General features: G+C 39.1%; 1 protein-coding gene across 5 annotated transcripts; it reads left to right on the top strand.

Annotated features, from left to right (window-relative positions):
* Positions 1–5,192: 5,192 nt before the first annotated feature.
* LOC126392270 (zinc finger protein ZFAT-like) lies at positions 5,193–19,773 on the top strand. Of its 5 annotated transcripts, none has more exons than XM_050047591.1 (25): positions 5,193–5,258; positions 5,361–5,390; positions 7,190–7,348; positions 7,849–8,016; positions 8,163–8,294; positions 8,524–8,637; positions 8,770–8,892; positions 8,980–9,053; positions 9,579–9,664; positions 9,881–9,967; positions 10,348–10,496; positions 11,978–12,069; positions 12,200–12,348; positions 12,425–13,310; positions 14,287–14,413; positions 14,543–14,775; positions 14,966–15,047; positions 15,276–15,395; positions 16,470–16,643; positions 16,780–16,868; positions 17,518–17,656; positions 18,673–18,779; positions 18,977–19,064; positions 19,149–19,246; positions 19,324–19,773. In XM_050047591.1, the coding sequence occupies exons 2-25, from the start codon at positions 5,372–5,374 to the stop codon at positions 19,522–19,524; spliced, it is 3,696 nt and encodes a 1,231-aa protein (XP_049903548.1). In that variant the 5' UTR covers positions 5,193–5,258; positions 5,361–5,371; the 3' UTR covers positions 19,525–19,773. The 5 variants fall into 5 exon arrangements, with proteins under 5 accessions (XP_049903548.1, XP_049903545.1, XP_049903547.1 ...); XM_050047588.1 differs by having other exon boundaries at positions 9,576–9,664; positions 14,284–14,413; XM_050047590.1 differs by having other exon boundaries at positions 5,225–5,390; positions 14,284–14,413.
* Positions 19,774–20,363: the final 590 nt, after the last annotated feature.

Raw genomic sequence — 20,363 nt, 5'->3', positions numbered from 1 at the left:
ACGGCTGTGATTCAGTCGGCCTCGTGCCTATGACTGAATCGCAGCCGTGACGGTATACGAGTATAACATCACTCCCTCTCATGTGATATTGCTTAATTTTAAAGAATCAAAATCAAATTTAGAAATAGGCATGATCTCAGTTTTTGACCAATTGATTTTGTAACCAGATAGGTCTCCAAACTGGTCTAATATTGTAAAAAGTGTAGGGATTGAATGTAAGGGGTAATGTCATCTGCATAAAGTGAAATAACATGATTCTCACTTCCGATTTTAACACCTTGTATATTTTTATGTGATCTTATTATTGCGGCCAAAGGCTCAATAGCAAGAGCAAATAATAACAGTGACAATGGACAACCTTGTCTTGTTCTACGTGATAACTTAAAGGGAGAAGAGTACTGAGTGTTTGTCTTTATGATAGCCATAGGGGAACTATAATTAATATGAATCCAGGAAATAAAAATTGGGCCAAAATTAAATCTTGATAAAACTGCTACTAAATATTTCCATTTTAATCTATCAAATGCTTTTTCAGCATCAATAGATATAGTTACCATAGGGGTTGTGCAGTCTTTAGTGTGAAAAAGGATATCAAAGTACCTACGTATATTATCGAACAATAGACGGCCCTGTACAAACCCTGTTTGGTCTAAATGAATAAGACTAGAGGTCACTGATTCGAGACGAAAAGTTAGGATTTTAGTAATGATCTTATAGCCGACATTTAAAAGTGAGACTGGTCTATAAGAGGCACAGAACAGAGGATCCTTATCTTTCTTTTTAAGTGAAGTAATAGCCGCTATGTAAAGGGACTGAGGAAGCAGCTTTTTCTCAAGACAGGTTGAAATCATAGAAAGAAAAAAAGACATTAGCTGCTGAGAAAACTGTCTATAAAATTCAACTGGAAGACCATCCAATCCCGGTGCCTTGCCACTTTGGAGAGAGTGCATAGCCTTCAAAATATCTTCTGAAGTTATATCTTTATCTAAATGTGATCTATTCTGTCAGGTGTCAGGGATGGTAAAGAGATATCTTTCAAAAAGGAGCTAAGAGTTTCCTTACTACAATAACAATTAGATTTATATAAACCACTATAAAATTCTTTGAATGTCTCATTAATTTGAGCTGGATCCATTGTTACACCACCATCAGCCCCCTCAATCTGCAATATAGCCCGATCTTCCGATTCTTTCTTTATTTGCCATGCCAATAATTTTCCTGCCATTTCGCCTTGTTCTACAAACTTTTGTTTTGTTTTTAAAATAGTCAATTCGATAGAACGTGTGTTTATATTATTATATTTCATTTTCAGATTATCAAGATGGCAAAGTATAGCAGGATCTTTGGATAGATAGTGAAGTTTCTCCAATTTTCTAATTTTTTGTTCAGTATGCTATAATTCATCTTTGGATTTAGTTTTAAGGGAAGAAGAAAATGCTATAATGATCCCTCTAACGTAGGCTTTCAACATGTCCCATACTATTAAAGGGCATATTGTTGAGCCCTGATGCACAGCAGCGAAAGTATCTAAATGGGCATTTACAAATTCAATGAACTGCTGGTTGGCCAACAATGTTGTATTAAACCTCCAACTTTTAAATGATGCAAAAGGGCCATCAAAATCAATTGAAAACAATAGCGCAGAATGATCTGATAGTATTCTTGCCAAGTAAACACATTTTGATATTTTGAAAACAAACGCTACTGAGACAAAGAAAAAATCAATTCTTGAGTAAGAATTGTGCACGGGGGAGTAAAATGAAAAGTCCCTGTCATCAGGGTGAATAGTTCTCCAAATCTCATGAAGGCCCAATTCCTGAGTATTATAAGCCAAAGCAATAGACATATTAGATAGCGAATAATTAGTAATAGAGGATCTGCCCAAATTTGCATCCAAAATACAATTGAAGTCGCCCCCCCAAAAGATGGGGATCTTGAATTGTGTGACCATCAATGTGAGATCATTAATGAATTTTGGGTCATCATAATTAGGGCAATAACAATTTAGTAAAATGATTTCAATCTGGTCAAGGAGACCCCTGACAAAAATAAATCTACCATTTATGTCAGACTTTACTTCTTCAGGGAGAAATGGTACATTCTGCCTGATGAGAATCGCAACACCTCTCGAGTTGGACGTAAAAGCGGAATGAAACACTTTTCCTACCCATCCAGAAGAGCACCCCACATCCTCCCCACCCACCCATTTGATACTTCCTGAGTACATCCTGGGATGTAAAAGGGACGACGCTCTCTCCTACATTTATAAATTATTTTAAGGAGATTTTATTTTAATCTAATATAAAAAGAGAAAAAAAGAACAACAAAAACAAACAAAAACAAAAAAAGAAACTTCACACAGGCTCCATTATTTTGTATTTTTGGGCATATGACCACCAGGAGGGAAAATTATTTAATAGCAGCTACTAAAAAGAATAAAAGTGGCGATAGTCATCATAATCCATTTTCACCATGATTTTCACCATAATTAGGATAGTAACCTAATTTTACATGGTGCAAAATAAGACTCAGACCTGTTGATAAAGTTTGGTCTCTAATTAGGCTCTGTTGTCCTCTACTGAACACTTTCTAAATAAACATCCCCATTTACATGGCCCACCTGGAGCCTGAAAAAAAAATCACTTAATTAATTATAACCAACCACGTTTGTTTTCAAGTCAAACACATTGTTAGGTCCGGTTAATGTGTAGCTATTTTAGACGCCTCAATTCAAACAGAAGACAGGACAAGGTATAGCCTGTATCATTTAATCAAATGCCCCCCATAGTCAATCAATAGTTCTGCAATCAGATGAGGCTCCAGTTGTAACCACCTGTAACCATCTCAGCAGATCAATGGCTTTCTATGATGTCCGATTTAATCAAAGGTAGGTTGTATAGTTATTACATTTCCCACATAGTAGACTATTGCTCAGATAAAGGTGTTAGTCATTTGTTGTGCCCAGGATGTAGAGTTGGTTTAACCACCAGGTCGTAGTACACCATCGCCTCCTTGTGGTCCGTGAAGGACACAGTTTTGTTGGCAAATGTTACGATCAGCTTGCAAGGAAATAGTAGGCTAACCCATACCTCACATTTGCATCCCGCAGGCGCGACCAAATCAGCTGTAAGGTCCGGGTAGATGTGTGGCGCGACCAAATCAGCTGTAAGGTCCGGGTAGATGTGTATTCTCTTGCTGTGAAACATCAGATTGCCAGATTCTCCTGCCAAGTGCATGATGAGCCTCTTCGTCTCCAGACGAAGAGATGAGCCTCTTCGTCTCCAGGCTAAACAGCCGTGCAGTCATACACCGCGAGACTTGCCATCCTCCGGACCGGACCCGGCCAAAAAAGCGAATATGACCAACTCAACTGCACACCTGCGAGTGAGAGACTGACAGTCTATTTTTTTGTATTTATTTATTTATTTTGATATTTTTACGTGTTATTTTGGATATTTAAATTTTCTTTTTTGCATTCCTAAATATTCTTGTTAAATAAATGTTTATTTCTCTTTAAAATGGTGTACTTGCATCATTATGCCTTTGATTGTCATTATATAAGTTTAAAAATGGTCTAAAACAGCAAAATTACAACAATAATAAAAATGATCTTAAAAGCACAATATTACTCAATATTATCGCAATAATTTCTGATGCAATTAATCGCCCAGCAAAATTTGTTATCGTGACAGGCCTAATCATAATAACAATTTTTATAAAGTAGTTGAAACTAGCTCCACCTCCAGCAGCTACAACAGTAACATGCATGCTCTAACACTGATGCTTCATTATTAGAGCAGAGCAGAGTAGAGCAAAGTAGAGTATAGTAGAGCAGAGCAGAACAGAGTAGAGCAGAATAGAGTAAAGCAGAGTACAGTAGAGAAGAGTAGAGTATAGAGTAAAGCAGAGTACAGTAGACCAGGGTAGAGCAGAGCAGAGAAGAGCAAGACTTCGGACCACAAAATTATGGGGTTTAACTACTGACCATTCCATTTTGTCACTACCGAAACTTTACCATAGGTTTCGGTAGTGACATTCCTAGCTATTTTTCAGGATAACTAAAGAATGCTAGTAGTCACATGGCTAACAAGCACGTGTTTGAAGAGTTGTTCACACAGAAAAACATAATATTTTGCATAAACCCCCCAAATTTTTACATAATTGAAGAGAACATGTGTTCGGTAGTGACAATTTTAAAAGTTACACGCTGATTTTCAGACTTTGGAAGACATTTATTCAAAAAATGATGGGAGTCAGCGACTTACCATGCAGCCATCTGGGACGGGGGTGCAGTACTACCCCCCTTCTCAGAAATTCAGGGGTGCAGCTAAAATCCAGACTCAACCAGTGCATTAAAACTCTTGTGTTTCGGTAGTGACATGAAAACAAGGGACACTATTTTTTTTAGCATAGTTTCTTAATTTAAAAATTAATCCCACAATACATCTAAATCTTTCAACTTCTGTTTAAACTTAATCACAAATATGTTTTAAATTACACTTTTGAAAAAAATATAAAAAATGTTTTAAGTGTTCTTTACATGAATTGAATTTTAGAGTTCAGGGTTGGGGACAGCTACTTCCCAATAGAAAGTACCCTATAAATGGTGATTTTGTATATATTTAGCTTATCACTTTTTCATTTAATGTCCTGGGTTTAAATAGGTCATAACATAATCTTTGTAAATATCTATGTCTGAATACTCAATTTTATTATTTTTGTTGTTTTTTTGTTAAGGGACAGCACTTTGCACACAATTGGTAGAATGCCCCATATAGCCTATGGAAAATATATTTGCACTAGTAATATTTGAGATATCTACACTTCTTTTATTAATAGTCAGAATTTAATTTTAGATATCAGAGAGAAATTCAAATAGTCTGGAAATGGTAAATTAGCATACTGACTACATTTCCAATCGTCACAATCCTTTTTCAACATGTGGAAATTCATTTTTAGATGTTTGTAATCCTTAATCTTGCTAGTGCCAAATTACTGATATCTCTCATTAAATTAAAGATACCTTTAAATCAGTTTTGGCTTGTCAAAGTGTGATTTCTGTCAGTGAAAACAAGTTCGTTACACGTCAAAATTATTTTACAGGTACCTTAAATTAACATTTAAACTAGTCGAAGCTATAGTCCCCCTTTTCAGCCGCAGTACAGTCCTCCCGCCACAGAGGGCGCTGCTACGACGGTATCACCGTCCACTTCCGCCGGTTGGAGGACTTGTGTGGCAGATTCGACAGAAATTTCAATGTGCGTAATGTAAAATTAGGTTCTAAATCCAAATTTAGCGATTATATTTAGTCATATGATGCCTCAGATCCATCGATAAATTAGTATTCTTTTGTTGTTTAGACGCAGGAGAAATGGATGGACAAAAAGCAGGTAAGAATTTTGGCTAGCGTCAACTCGAATATGTTTGTCGGGTCTTCATGTCACTTTGGGCCAAATCAAAATAAACAAACGTGTTTAGCTCAAAACGTGTGCCTGCACTAGGTCTCAGGGTCTTTTATTTTTTTTAATTCACACTGTAGACGTCATTTACAGACTTTTGTACTGTAGTGAAGGTGTAAGTAGTCTGCAGGGAGTCGTGTGTCACTGTCGCCAGCTACTGAAAGTGTCCGTTAACTAACGTTAGCCCTGAAGCTCGGTGATGAGGCTGTCACCGTTACAGGTTTCATACAGCATCAAATGGTGTGGACAAAGACAGATTATCGGCCTTATTTTAAAGGAAAATGTGTGAATGCATCAGGACTGAAAATTACTGCTCGCTCATTTTTAATATTGTGGTCAATTTCACAGAAAACAAAAGCACCACACCATATAAGCTCAAGATAATGGACTGAAGACCGTTATTATTGTGGATTTTTCTGACAGATGCTGTTAATTCTAGCCGATAACAATGTTACAGAAACGTCCCTGTGTTATGACTTAACCATATAAATTACATCCACTTTATCAGCAAAAGAAATGCTGATAATTCAAGATCTAATTATGGGTCTGAGCCTCGTTTACTGTGTCTGAGTGGGAACAAGACTAACTTACTGGCCAACAGCAGCTGTGGTGAATACAGTTTCTTTAACCCATTAGTGCCCAAAGACTAGATTTAGTATGAGAAGGAAAAATGCCACATTTGATTTGATCAGTCTGAAGTCTTGAAATCTGATCCGGACATACGTAGGGAAAGTAACAACTCTGAAAGTTTTAGATCACATTAAAAATCAGACTGTTATCAATAGTTAAAGTAAGGATTTTCCATTGCTTAAGTGTGCATATCTTTCATAAAATAAAATAAAAAACTTGTAATGAGTTCATAAATGGCAAATACTTGATTGCACGCATTAGCATAATACATTGGGCACATGGGACTATTGTTTTTTCATAAAATGTAATGAAATATAAAGAAAACAGTAGTCCTATATGCCCAAATATAAGATATGATAAGGAAAACTAACTTTTTAGCGGAACAGTTTTGAAAATTTCCTTAGGTTAGGTAAGTCCAGGGGACACTTACACCAAAAGAAATAAGAAATTAAGTAGCAGGCACTGAGCCCAACAGCCTGCTCTATTCAGATGTGGAATAGGAATAGAAAGCAACAGAAACAGAAAGCAATAGTTGAAAATGAGATTTTTTATCATCGGTTTTCCCAGCAAACCCATATGCCATCCTCCATTACTTATTATTAAACTGCATTTAAGTTACAAAATGTGGCACCCTCCTTCCCTCCCATTTCCCTTATTTTCTCCCTTCTTTAAACTCCTGTTGCATGAACAATATAGAAATCAAATTTAAACAAATGGAAGAAAGTGCTCTACACTGACTTACACAGAAACAAACTAAAAACAACATGATGCAATATTTTGTAGATAATGTAACACCTGAAATTAAGTTTATAATGCACTGCTGTGACACAAATTGAAACATTTTTCATTGATTTGTCTGTTTGGCAGCTGAGATAAATAAAACTCATGTTAAAGAAAGACCTATTTCCATTAAATGTTGCAGATGGGTGAAAGGTGGAGCCTGGAGAATCAAGATGAGGAAACGCAGTGCAATAACTCAAAATAACAAAATTTGCTTTATTCTTTGAAAGCAGGCAGAGTATCTTTGATCTCTCTCACTCTCTCTTTAAAATTATTCTGTTTGTTTCCCTCTTCCACCTCTCTTCTCCATGTCTTCCCAGCTGGTTCTGTGTTCATGTGTCGGCTGTGCAACCTCTTCTCTCCCAGTCACTCTCAGCTGCTGGCCCATTGCTCCCAGCAGCACACCCAGCAGGAGCCACCTGATGACATCATCATTGCTCTGCAGCCCCTTGTAGGAGAGGCTGTGGAGACCCTGGCAGGTCAGATTAGCGGGTCATCGCCAAAATTACTATCATGAAATCATGTTTAAAAAACCCCAATTCTATTTCATAATACTTATCTCTGTGTCCACTGATGTGAGGATGAATTGGACTTAGTGTAATGCTTTTGATAGTGATGTCAAATGCAGTATTAATAATGTTCTTGAACTGATAAGTCAAAGTTGATTAGAAAATGAGAATACAAATCAAATGTATAAAGAAGGAAGAAAAATATACACTATACTACACAAGAATATGTCACTCAGTGCAAGACAAAAACTCTAATCTGTTTTTCATTGCATCTGGCAGATAACTATGGAGTTCTATGACATAAGGCATATGCAATATCTGTATTTTAGGCTTTGGCTTCACAGAAAACAAGTGTTTATAGGATAAACTCATTGTTTTTATCTCTTAGTGGGATTTGTTAACTGAAAAAAAAAAAAACCCCAACTCCATTGTTTTCTTCTTATCTGTTCTTCTGTGTTGTTGGCCCACAGAGAGCCCAGTGAAGCGAAAGCGAGGACGACCTAAAGGTTCTACGAAGAAGACACGCATAGATTTGACAGAGGGAAAGGCCAACTCTACCCATCCTCTTGAGGATAATGTTCAAATAGGAGAAGAAGGGAATAAGGAGGAGGGAGACAGACAATGTAACATAATACAAGGTAGTATTGTTGCCATTTATGTGTAACCCTCTGCACAGAGAAGATGCTTAGTTTACAGACAATTTCATAAATTTTATATAAATAAACCTGACAAATCGTCATTCTGAATCTTACGGTTTTTTAATGTTTTTTTTTCCCCCTGCTAGGCGAAAGCCATGATGGGATTTTGGGGCTGGAATGTAGAGACTGCCACCGCTCGTTCAGCAACAGACGACAGATCCTCAAACACATCTGCCTGAAAGAAGAGGAGGAGGAGGAGGAGGACGAAGAGGAGAATGGTGAGGATTAAAACAAATCAGCAATAGAAAAAGGTCAATGTGTGGTAAAGAGGCACTGAAAGTTGAGTGTGAGTGACTTGAGAAGAGCATTTTTGGAATTATTCTTAATATAATTATAGATTATTATTAAATACCTCTGTGTCAACAACAGAAGAAAATTATTTACATACATTTTCTTCACTTAGCCATTGGTATGATTCTGATTTACAGACATAATAATCATTTTCAGGGAGCATCTCTGGTGGAGCAGGAGTTGAGGGCTCTGGGAGTGTGGATCCTGGAGGAGGAGATCCAAATCAGACGCAACAAAACCCAGCAAGACCAGGACTCTTGAGAGAAAAAGGTGTTCCAACTAATTCTCACCAGGAGGGACACCTAATTGCCCCTTTAAAGTCACTACAAAATATGATTTGTGATGTACTGTGACTGATTTATGATCCTATTGGTCTGACCCTTTCTCGGTCTCTACTTTTAGACGCGGGCAGCTCCAGACCCCCGAGAACCAACCGAAACCGCACCTCCAAAGAAGGAGGCCTTGCAACGGGAAACAAAAAGTCAGTCATCAGTGTTTTTCTGACACAAGATGAAACACTTCCAGGTTTGTCTGAAGAAGCTTTTGCGTTTGGCTAACAACTGTTTTGACTGCTGCAGAGGATTTATTTACAGTTACTTTTTAATTCAACAGGTGTTTCTAAAATGGTTCCAGTAGAGGACAGTTCAGCAGAAACAGAGCCTGCAGCTGTCCAAACTCAACCTCAGGTAGGAGAGGAACATTCACCCCAAATGTGAAATGTATTTCTCATTTACCCCTTATAGTATCTAGCCTGACATATTATTTTGGTTTTATTTGTCTGGGTTTTGAGATATCTCAGAGATTTATGCTTCCATCCCAATATAATAACACTGTAGAGAATTTCGCTTGTGTTGCCCACAACAGCAATTACATTTTTTCTTTTCCAGGGACAGTGTCCCAGTTACTCAAGATAGTGCACAGACATTATTGTGAGCAGTTTCTAAGAAACATATTTTTTGTTAGCAAAAAATAAACTCTATAAAACTGTCAACAGCCTGTTGTGTCGTGGTCCTATTGACCACACAAGGATGTCAGCTCAGAAGCGATTTAACTGGTATTTCAGCTGAACTTTAAATGTCATGATTCTGTGATGGTGTGTTTTTCCATGTCTTTTCTTTTTATTATTATTATAGAATTATTTGATTTGAATTGATCTTAGAATCCCAGTATTATATGTGTTTATTTATTGAATTTGTCTCGATGACCAGCAGTCTGCAGTCTTCCAGAGTCAGTCACAAGACCTTCCAAGTGAAGCCGCTGCCTGTGACGGTAACTCTAAAACAGATCAGGAGCCAAGGTAATATAATGGGATCTCTCCTATAATAATATGAATGTAATACATAATTAATGGTCATAATAACATATTGTCGGTGAGCTTGATATGTAAATCTGACAGTGATTTGTGAACTGCATGCATAAATAATGTTGTTAAAGTCCTGATAGTGTGTGGTTGTAGCGGTCTGTCAGTGTTTTCTCCTGTCAGCAGGCTGATTCCCTTGTTTTCTACCCGTAGCTCTGACCCAGCCTCCACAACTTCAACAACAACAACAGCAGCCGGCAGAGGCTTCCAGGAATATTCTATCAAGCAAGATGCTCCCAAGTACCGTATGAATATGTTTTTTTATTAAATGTGTTAACATTGATTTTATTTTATTGTAGTTGTAGCTTTATTTGGACGTTAAGTGTAGCTGAATGCTTCTGTGTAAACCTCAAGCTGCACACCACTGTAAATCAAACTGTTTCTTACCTGACAATCTGACAGAAAAATATGTTTGACTTTGTTTTTACTGTTTTTATAAGGAGTAAATTGTTATTTAGTTTCTTCCCCTATTGGAAATATTATCTGTACAGCGTAAAGCCATTTGAACAGGTCTGTCAGTTTTATGAGCAACATCAACAATCTCCACCACCACAATAGCACTACAGTGACATCTGTCAGCTGGTAAACGTAATATGTAATATGTCCTCTCTGTCTCCCAGTTTACTTCAGAGCCAGCTGAAGATCTTTGCCTGTGAGTTCTGTAACAAGATCTTTAAATTCAGACACTCACTGGTCGCCCACCTCAGGACGCACACCCAGGAGAAACCGTTCCAGTGTCCACACTGTGACTATGCATCAGCCATCAAAGGTACTTCCTAGCTCACTGGCATACAGGAGAAACTGTTTTAGAGGCCACACTGAAAATTCAGCTTTATTATCCAAAGTGAGACTGAATCGTGTCAGATTTTGTTTTTGAAATTGCCTTTTTGAGCAGAGAGGAAACATGGGGGGAGTGAGGCACATTAATTTTAGTGTTTCTTGTTGGATTATTGGTAGAAGGGGGCTGTAGAAATCTTTTCTCTTAACTTCTCCTTTAAAGTGGAAGCAGACAGCTTTAACTTTTCCTCCTTTAGCGTTTACAAGTGGTATATTGTTGCCGTCGCTGTCCCAGAGACAACTTTCTGTTTTCCTCAGAGCCGAGTAACTACCAGCAACACAGGACACACTGCATGTTAATTTCCACAGTTACTTCAGTTGTTCCACTACTGGAGATAGTAACTGCAATGAACTTTCATTGATACTCTTTGGTAACTGGGGATAGCTAGCGATGACTACCTGGAAAGCAGTTGGCTGCACAATGGTTAATGCACTTCCTTTATGCTGTAAATTGAGCCTTTATTTTCCCGGGAAATTGTACCTGGTGGCTTATAGGGAACCAATCTAAACACAGATGATGTTATTATTCTGAAACCATAACACTGTGCAATCATTTACTTTATAACGATAAGTTAAAGCAAAAGATATGTCTATTTCAGCTTTGAGTATATAATCAGGTGACTTTGCAATTGCTGCCTATAATTATTAAAGTTAATAAGATGGGATAAGTCTTAAATTCTCACCATGAGGAAACTTACAAAATATCAATAGTTAAAAACAAGCAACACCAAATTGCTGGAAGCATAAGTATTTACGAAACATATAGCAGATCACAGCAACATTAAAATGACAAAATGATAAAACTTCAAAGTTATGGATGTACTTATTATTTATTTATTTTATTTGATAGGGACGATGCAACTTAACATAGTTCCAATACAGAGTTTTTGGCTGATGTGTTGCACAGAGAGTTTATAGCTATTGCTAATTTTCAACTCTAGTCCCTAGTTGGGCTTTTGCATGTAGACCTACAGTGTTATTAAAAAAATATGCAGCTTAAAACATCATACAACCACAATACACACAGAATACATCTACAACAATTGACATACAACTACAGTATATGCATACCTCAATACACATACTAAAGTACACATACATACATATACATATTTAGCTAAGAGTGGGTACAGTCCTTGACCTTTGTTGTGAAGGATTCTAAATCTTGTGCTGATGGTGGTCATCTATAACTAATCCCACCTCTATGTATTGTTGTATTGTTCGTGACATTGCCAGCATACACGCTGAAGAAGGGCGTCTTGCCCAAAACATCCCTGTAGCAATATTAAAAAGTTAAATTTGAGTGCTGTTCTAGTCTTTACTTTATCAGTTACATTAAGGATATAGCACCCAGTCTTCAAGGTCTATCGTGAGTTGAGTGTGTAGTTTTATTTATTGATTTTCCCTTCAAAGCCAACCTGAATGTTCACCTGAGGAAGCACACAGGAGAGAAGTTCAGCTGTCAGCACTGTCCTTTCAACTGCCTCAGCCCAGGACACCTCAAGGTGTTGTTATTACTTTATTACTGTTATTGATATCATTAGTAGCATTGGTTCACATGCATGCTGTGAGACACAATGTGAACTCTTTGTGATTTTGGATGCAGGAGTAATTCTTGTGTTCCTGGTAATACAGGTCCACATAGAGCGAGTCCATCTGAAGGTGAAGCAGCACTGCAGCTTCTGTGAGAAGAAATACTCTGATGTAAAGAACTTGCTGCAACACATGGAGAAACGACATAACCTAGAGGACCCTGCTGTCTACCAGAGCTACCAACAGCTCAGGTTTGTTCCACATTATTTTACCCTCCTATCTGCTGTCTGACACGCCTGCCCTTCTAATCTGTTTCATCTCGTCCAGGTTAAAGACTCGTCAAGGCCTCAGGCAGCTCCTCTACCACTGTCCCACCTGTAACCGGCGCTTCAAGAACCAGCTGGAGCGGGAGCGCCACCTGTTGGTCCACGGGCCCCAGCGTCCCTTCGCCTGCCTCCTGTGTGACCATGCTGCGACCAAGATGGCCACCCTCACCGCTCATGTCAGGAAGCACCTTTTCCTGTACGTGTGCTGTGTGTGTGACGGGAAGTTTGTCAGCTCTCAGAGGCTGAAGAGTCACTTGAGTGAGTCTCACCTGGAGCTGGACCAGGGGCAGGCCTTCACCGACTGTATCAACAACAGCTACTATCTGATACAGCCTGGAGGAGCCATGTGGGGCTACGAGGAGCAGGAAGATACAGAGAAAGGGATGAAGGAAGGGCTACGGTTAGAGCAGGAGGGTGAGGATGAAAGGACAAGAGAGGAAGGTAGAAGTAATGGTGTAGAAGGGGAACAGTGGCGAGATGGGGAAGGGGAGCAGCTGGAAGTAGCAGTGAGTGAAGAAAAAGAAGGAGAACAAGCTAAATCTCAGGGTGAAAGTGCAGAAGAAGTGCAGGGCAAAGACGGAGGATTAGAAAGTGGAGGTTCCCAAGAACTGCTCCATCAAGCTAATCCTACAGAAACCACAGCTCCCTCTGACAGACAGGAGGAAGCAACAGCTGGGAAGAACTCACAGGACAACACAGCCAACACATGCACTGCTGCAGCTGAAGACAATACACAGACTTTTTTACCATCAGACAGCAGTCACACCGCACTGCTGGAGGACAGGGCTCGAGAAGACACACACCTAGCTGATGGGAGCACACATGCAGCTGAAAACACACACGCAGTTTCTCCAGGGGAAGATGGACAAACTCCACATTCAGAAAAGGTAAATTAATTACAGGTAGCAGATATTTTCAAAACCAATTAATCTGCCCGATATTTTGTTGATCAGTCGATTGGCCTTATTTTGTCCAATCAACAATCCAAAACCCAAAGATATTCAATTAAATGTAATGTTTAAACAAAGAATCGAACATTTGAGAAGCTCAAACAAGAGAACGTTGAGATGTTTTATTTAAATTTTTTTTTAATGATTATTCAATTATCAAAATAGTTGCTTATTAAGTTCCTATTGATCAATTAATCAACTAAATACCAGCACTAAAAATCCAGTAATTATTTCTTCTTTGATCTTTTATATTACAAGACTTAATTTGCCATCAGCAGACAGATATATCTGAATTATGTCATCTATATCTAAGTGACCATTAAGGGTATAAATCACAAGTTTCATTATGATACCAGAGTTGTTAATTCTTTGGACAATGCTTTGATATTTAATAATATCTCAAAGTCTGCCACAATACAATTTAAATTTGATTTGATTTAGCGGCCTGGGAACGATCCATATGAGACCGAATCAGTAAATATCCTGGTTGTCTTTTTCTTGGCTGCTTATCACTAATGTCAGGCGCTAGGTCACTAGAACTGTTTAGGATGGAGGTGCGCTCGGAAAGGAAATGGTAAAACAGCTGCAATATGGGAATTTCAAAATAGAGGTGTGTCTTAAAGATGAAAATATGTATCAATGTTTTTACTTTGCACTACTTTTTTTTACTTTACACTTACAGTGCAATGAAGTCTAAATGTATAATTGTTTAATCAGACACCATATCATTTAGTAATTAATTTTGTGTCTGAAATACAAATTTTTTTTTAGAGGAATTCTGCTTTCAGTCATGTTTATTTTTTTTTAGAGGAATTCTGCTTTCAGTCATGTTTTAATATTCTTCTCAGGCAGACTTTCTCCTCGTCAGCTTTTCTCCCAGCATTTTGACTTGTTGTTTGTTTTCTGCCAGCAGGTGTCGGAGGTTCTCCATCAGAGTGCGTTTCAGCAGGTGTTCTCATCTCTTCAGAAGATTCGGCTCAACATGGAGTCTTTCCAGCGGCTCAGGAAAATTTACGGAGACCTGGAATGTCAATACTGTGGTGAGATGATGAAACCCCTCTCAGCTGGTTTAGTTTTGTCCTGTTATTTTTGTTTAATTTTGCGTTATATTACATGTTATTATTTATTACTGCTGTGAGAATTAAATAGTGTCTTTTTTTTCTGCACAGGTAAACTGTTCTGGTACAAAGTCCACTATAACGTCCACGTACGCACTCACACCAAGGAGCACTCGCATTATTGTACAAAGTGTAGCTACTCGTCCATCACCAAAAGCTCTCTGAAGCGTCACCAGATTCAGAAGCACAGCGGCTTGCTGCTGCCATGTTCAAATCCTGGCTGTAAATACACCACACCTGACAAGTACAAACTTCAGGCCCATCTGAGGACGCACCAGGAGCAGGTAAACAGGAGAAGTTCATGAGAAGTATCATTCATTATGCAGCCCTAGCAAAATTGTATCTGAGCTTTAACTAGGTGAAAACCGTCACTGTTGCACCCATTGTTTTTGTGAGGGATGCAAACATTGACTTGATTTCTCTTTGTGAGATTTGTCAGTCATCTTCATGTTTTTGTCTTGCTGTTGTTCACAGGGGAAGAGTGTGACCTGTCCTGTCTGCCAGCAAAGCTATCCAGAGCACAAACTGAAACACCACATCAAAACATCCCACCCCGGTAAAGAACACACAAATATATCTACACACATAAACAAAACACACTACCATGATATAGATATCAATGTTTTTCAGGATATTGTATCGAACTTAGAAAATACCAGTATCGTGACAGCACCAGTATATCACCTGACTGAAATAAATAGCCAGTCACATAGCCAATTTCAAGAAGATTTCCAAGGTTGTGATCTGACTTTGTGTGTTGTGTTTACATGTATGTTTCGGACAGACACACTACCTGTGCAGGGTAAAGGACTGATGGTACAGCGCGCAGAGAAGTGCCCCTACTGTGACTCCTACTTCCTAAAGAACAGCAGTGACTTTCAGCGGCACATCTGGGCCCACGAAGGTGAGATATTCCTCTACCTCTAACACAACCATGCATCACAAGTGTGAAGAAACACATCTCGGCCCACGAAGGTGAGATATTCCTCTACCTCTAACACAACCATGCATCACAAGTGCGAAGAAACACATCTGGGCCCATGAGTGACCATGGACAGTATTTCACTGCTTGATTGCTTTGTGGTCTGAGCCTCCATTTGTCTCTCTTCCTGCTGGCTGCCGTCCAGGAGAATGGACTAGACTAAAAACAGCAGACGCTGCAAGAGGGAAATTGAACTGTTGGTGAAATTACTTGTGAAATAATGAGAACACAATCAATCAAAATTGTCTACTTGTATGCTGCTGGCATCATCCCAAAGAAGAAAAAAATAGAAATCTGGCAATGAAGACTGGCAGAAGTTACACCAAAGTTATGAGACATGCTGTTTTCCAGTTTTAAGCTCTGTTCTCTTGCAATGATCTCTTGGTCAACATGTGCAATTTTTCCTATAATGCCAAATGAGGAATCTGATCTAAAATCAGCTCTAATGAATGTGTGGTTGTTCAGCTGAAGTTGTGTAACACATGAAGCATGTCTACAGTAGCTGTAATGCACAGTGTTTTAGCAAGTATATTGTAGTCTACTCCCGTTCCCCTCAGTCCCTGCTTAAACACTTCTTTACCTTGATAAGCTGTTTACCTTGAAGTTACATCTGTCCTAAGGCTGAGGGAGTTAGCAGACATAAATCCAGCACAGGTGTTGATGAAGGTCTCAGTGAGCACGGCCAGTTTGCCAGAAAAACCCTGCAATGCATCTGCTCATTAAGATTTTCTGCAGCTTTATCTGGCTTTGCTTTTTTTGTAGTTTTCTGCCACTGTCCTTGTTACTTAAGATTATGCTACACTTTCTGGCTCACTGCTGGCTGCACACACACATCACTCACCTGCATAGAAACCTCAAGTACCTTAATTCACCAAATATCATCTAATTTCTTTACACATTTACATTTCTTAACTCCATAAAAGTTTTGGGTTTTTTTAGTATTGTGTTGCTGTCTCATGTGGTTATTCTTTTGTTTCCGTGTGTTTGTGTGTGCAGGTCTGAAGCCATACGTCTGCACTGTGTGTGACTACGCAGGCCGCAGCAGGAGTAACCTGAAGACCCACATGAACCGACACAACACAGAGAGACGACACCTCTGTGATCTGTGCGGTAAAAAGTTCAAATCTAAAGTCACGCTCAAAAGCCACAGACTGAGCCACACTGACGAAGGTATGCATCACTTGTCTGTGTATTATTATCTGTGTTATAACTGATTATTGTACATCACAAGTATTCTGCTGGACAAGCAGAAATTTGAGTGCAAAGCGATGATAATTTAAGGGGAAATATTTTTTTGTTTGTTCAGGGAAACGGTTTCAGTGTTCCGAGTGTGACTTCACCTCGGTCTCCAAACCGTCCTTGCTCCGACACATGGAGCAACACGCTGAGTTTAAGGTCAGAATGAACACACAGGCAGACACACACAAGCTTCACTCATGATGTCTAGTCATTGTTTTGACAAAATGACTGTGTGAAAATCATTTAACATTTTTGCATTAAAGGGTAACTTCTGTATTTGTAAACCTGGACCCTATTTTCCCACGTTTCTGTGTCTAAGTGATTAATGGGAACAACAATTTTTATAATTGGTCCAATATTGAGCGAGAGCAATGCAGCCAGGAACATTATGAAAGAAATCCCTACTTATTTTTTGACCAGAGACAGCCCCACCACACCCACCAGACTCCATTAAAATAAACAGTAATTTTATCATCATAAAGCACACTTCATTCAAAGTCAACAGAAACTAAGTAAAACTCACAAAAGATGTCTTGGATTGTCTTTTCACTGTTCAAACAATCACACCAACTTTAAACCCTTAATTCACCCAGTTCGATGTGAACATATGCTGGCTCTATATCTGCTAAAAAGCAGACGTTTGCTGCTGTCAGCTGCGGGAAATGTAACAGCTTACTACTGGACTCATTTTTTAAAATTGTTGTTCCCATTAGTCACTTAGACACAAAAATGTGGAGAAATACTGTCCAGGTTGAAAATAAAGTAACCCTTTAATTTGTGTGTATATTTTTGTCTATCTTTGTAGCCATTTCGCTGTGCCCACTGCCACTACTCCTGCAACATTGCTGGTCCCCTGAAGCGACACTACAACATGAAACACCCAGATCAGAAGTATCAGAATGCTGGACCTGGACAGCCGAACCCTGATGCTCTGAAACAGCAAGGTCTGTTCTTTAGACTCATCATGTTTGTTAAAGTAACATTTTACTACAGTAGGATATTTGTACTGTGTAAAGATCCTTAAAGTGTGGTTGGCAATCCAGAGGTGTGGACTCAAGTCACATGCCTTGAGTCAGACTCACGTTACAAATCTGATAACTTTAGACTCGATTTGGCAAAAGCAAAAAAGACTGGCAACTAAACTTTAACACCAGTGACTCATGACTTCACTTGGACTTGAGCCTTTCGACTTGAAAATACTTGATGCCTTCATCCAAGCCCAAATATTAAAAAGTATATTGATTAAAAGTGTACCACAAATCAATTAATTTCCCTTTATTAATCCTGTTCGTTCCCAGCAGTTCTACGCTTAATTCTTCAGATCCACTTTGTTTGAACCGATCAAACAGCATCCAATCAAGGTGCAGGAGAGAACCATAAAGGATGATGCGTTACTATGTGTCAGCTGGAAAAAATTATACCAAAGATTATCTTGTTTGCGTACAAAAACTACGCAAACAAATTGCAGTATGCAAAACGTGTGGGTGGAAAATAACAGACAGAGACGCAACAGTTTCCAACTTTGTTTGACATTTGAAGCTGCACAAAGAACGATAAGTCGAGGCTAATATTCACAGTGACAGAGCTAATGCTTAGCTAACATTAACTTAACAGCAAAGTATCTTTTTAACAAATTAAGACGCATTTTAATAAGCATTTGTGATTTTTATAAATTCAATTAAGTTTTACTCTGTTGTAAAAATGGCGTTACATTTGGTGAAGAGCGCATTATGACTCATGTAGGACCTGAAACTCAAAGTTTTGGGACTTGCCTGTTTTGACTTGGGCCTTCAATTTGGACTTGAGTGCGAAGACTTGAGACTTGTGACTTGCAAAACAATGGCTTGGTCCCACCTCTGTGAGAATCTATTTGATGCTACGACAAAAATCATTTAATATTACTTTGGGCCTGTAGTGCGTTCATCATAACCCAACATAGCTTTTGGCTTCCTTTGTTTAGGTGGCATGAAGTGTCCTGAATGTGAATTTGTTTATGGCACCAAGTGGGAGTTGAACCGTCACCTGAAGAGCAAGCACAGCCTGAAAGTTGTGGAATGCACCTGGGAGGTAAACAGTATCCACATACACAGACAGGATACACTAAAATAAGGCATTGGGTTATTTTTAGCTATCATGGTGATGTGGCTGTGGAGACTGAAATATCTCAGGTCATGAAAGCATGTTATATAAGTATTGTTTTTATTCCTCAAAGCCAGTACTTTTAGGATACTACTATCTGGTAATACATATGTGTGATTATGCAGGTGGAGGAGGCAGTAGAGGCTCAGTACGTGCCTGTGGAGCATGAAGAACAGCTGACTGAAGTACCTGTAGCAGCCCTGCAGGACAACGGTAACAACAGTAACAGTGCTAAACATACAGTCGATACAACCCAAAAGACAAAACTCTAAGTAAGTGTGTGTCTTTTGTGCTCAGTTAATATCCAGCAGATCACTGAGTTAAGTTCAGAGACTCACGACGCCGTCACCTCCATGGTCGCCATGGCTCCAGGCACTGTTACTGTCGTGCAACAGGTAAACAACATCACATTACATACTCAGGAAGCCATGAGTGGTTACAGCAAAATGTTGATGTTGACTTGTGGCTAAAGTTGCAGGTGGCTGATGAGCAGGAAGTGGGGAACTGCAGCAACCAGCTGATGGTGGTGAACGCAGAAGGGGGTCTGACCGGTAACCAGGTGATGGTGGTGGAGGACGCACACGGCCTGGAGGCTCTGACAGTCCTCACTCAGGGAGAAAACGCTCACCACTATATCGTCTACGTCCAGGAACACACAGTAGAAATCAACTAGTAATACATTTGAATAGCTTTTGGCTTATCAGTATTGAGGGGATCAGTATCAGTTTACAGAAGTGAAGTAACATAAAATTTACCAATAAGCAAGAAAATCAGGATATCATGAATGTTCCAGAATTTCCTTCACCGTATTTATTTCTCAGTCACTATTGGTAACTTCTAAAACATTATGTGCAATATTGTGATTATGAGATATATTTTGTACTTACAAATAATATTTAAATAAAATCCCTGTCCTGCTCTGCTCAGTGCACTGGAGTGGCTTCATTTGCTAAAAAAATAATCTCCAAAGATTCCAGAATTTGGAGCTTGTGCTTTTGAAGTTGGCGAGACAACAGTCTACCTGGCTGAAGTTCAGAGTGTTGTCAAAGCCCTGAACCTCAAGTATGGTGTAATTATAAGAAGTGATCCACTCAGGGTCATGGTTGAATGCCACTACAGCAAATCGGGGGGCACCACTCAGCAGTCATTGGCCAGTGTTGGCTTCATGGTCAAGACCCTGAATTGCAACTGCATTTGTATCGGCTTAAATGATGTTCAGCTGAGAATTGCTAACGATCAGGCGTATTCAAGCTACACCATCAGCCCTTGTGAGAGCTCCTTGGCAAGCCAGTGTACCTCGAACTCTGCCTGAAATCTCCAAAACCACATGCAGTAATGCTTCTCGACTGCTATCTGGCTTACCCTCACTCTGCAAACAATCCTCTGGAGCTAATTTGTGAAGGTTGTGCCAGTCCTCACAACCTCACAGTGTCCATCCTTAAAGTCAGTGGAAATCTGAAAAATCTTTACCAAAGGCACCTCTTGGTGAACGCCATCTAGTTTATGGATCAA

Source organism: Epinephelus moara, chromosome 6 (genome assembly GCF_006386435.1).
Source record: "Epinephelus moara isolate mb chromosome 6, YSFRI_EMoa_1.0, whole genome shotgun sequence".
Lineage (NCBI taxonomy): Eukaryota > Metazoa > Chordata > Actinopteri > Perciformes > Serranidae > Epinephelus > Epinephelus moara.
Note: the sequence above shows the minus strand (reverse complement) of the source record. Positions and strands in the feature narration are given on the sequence as shown.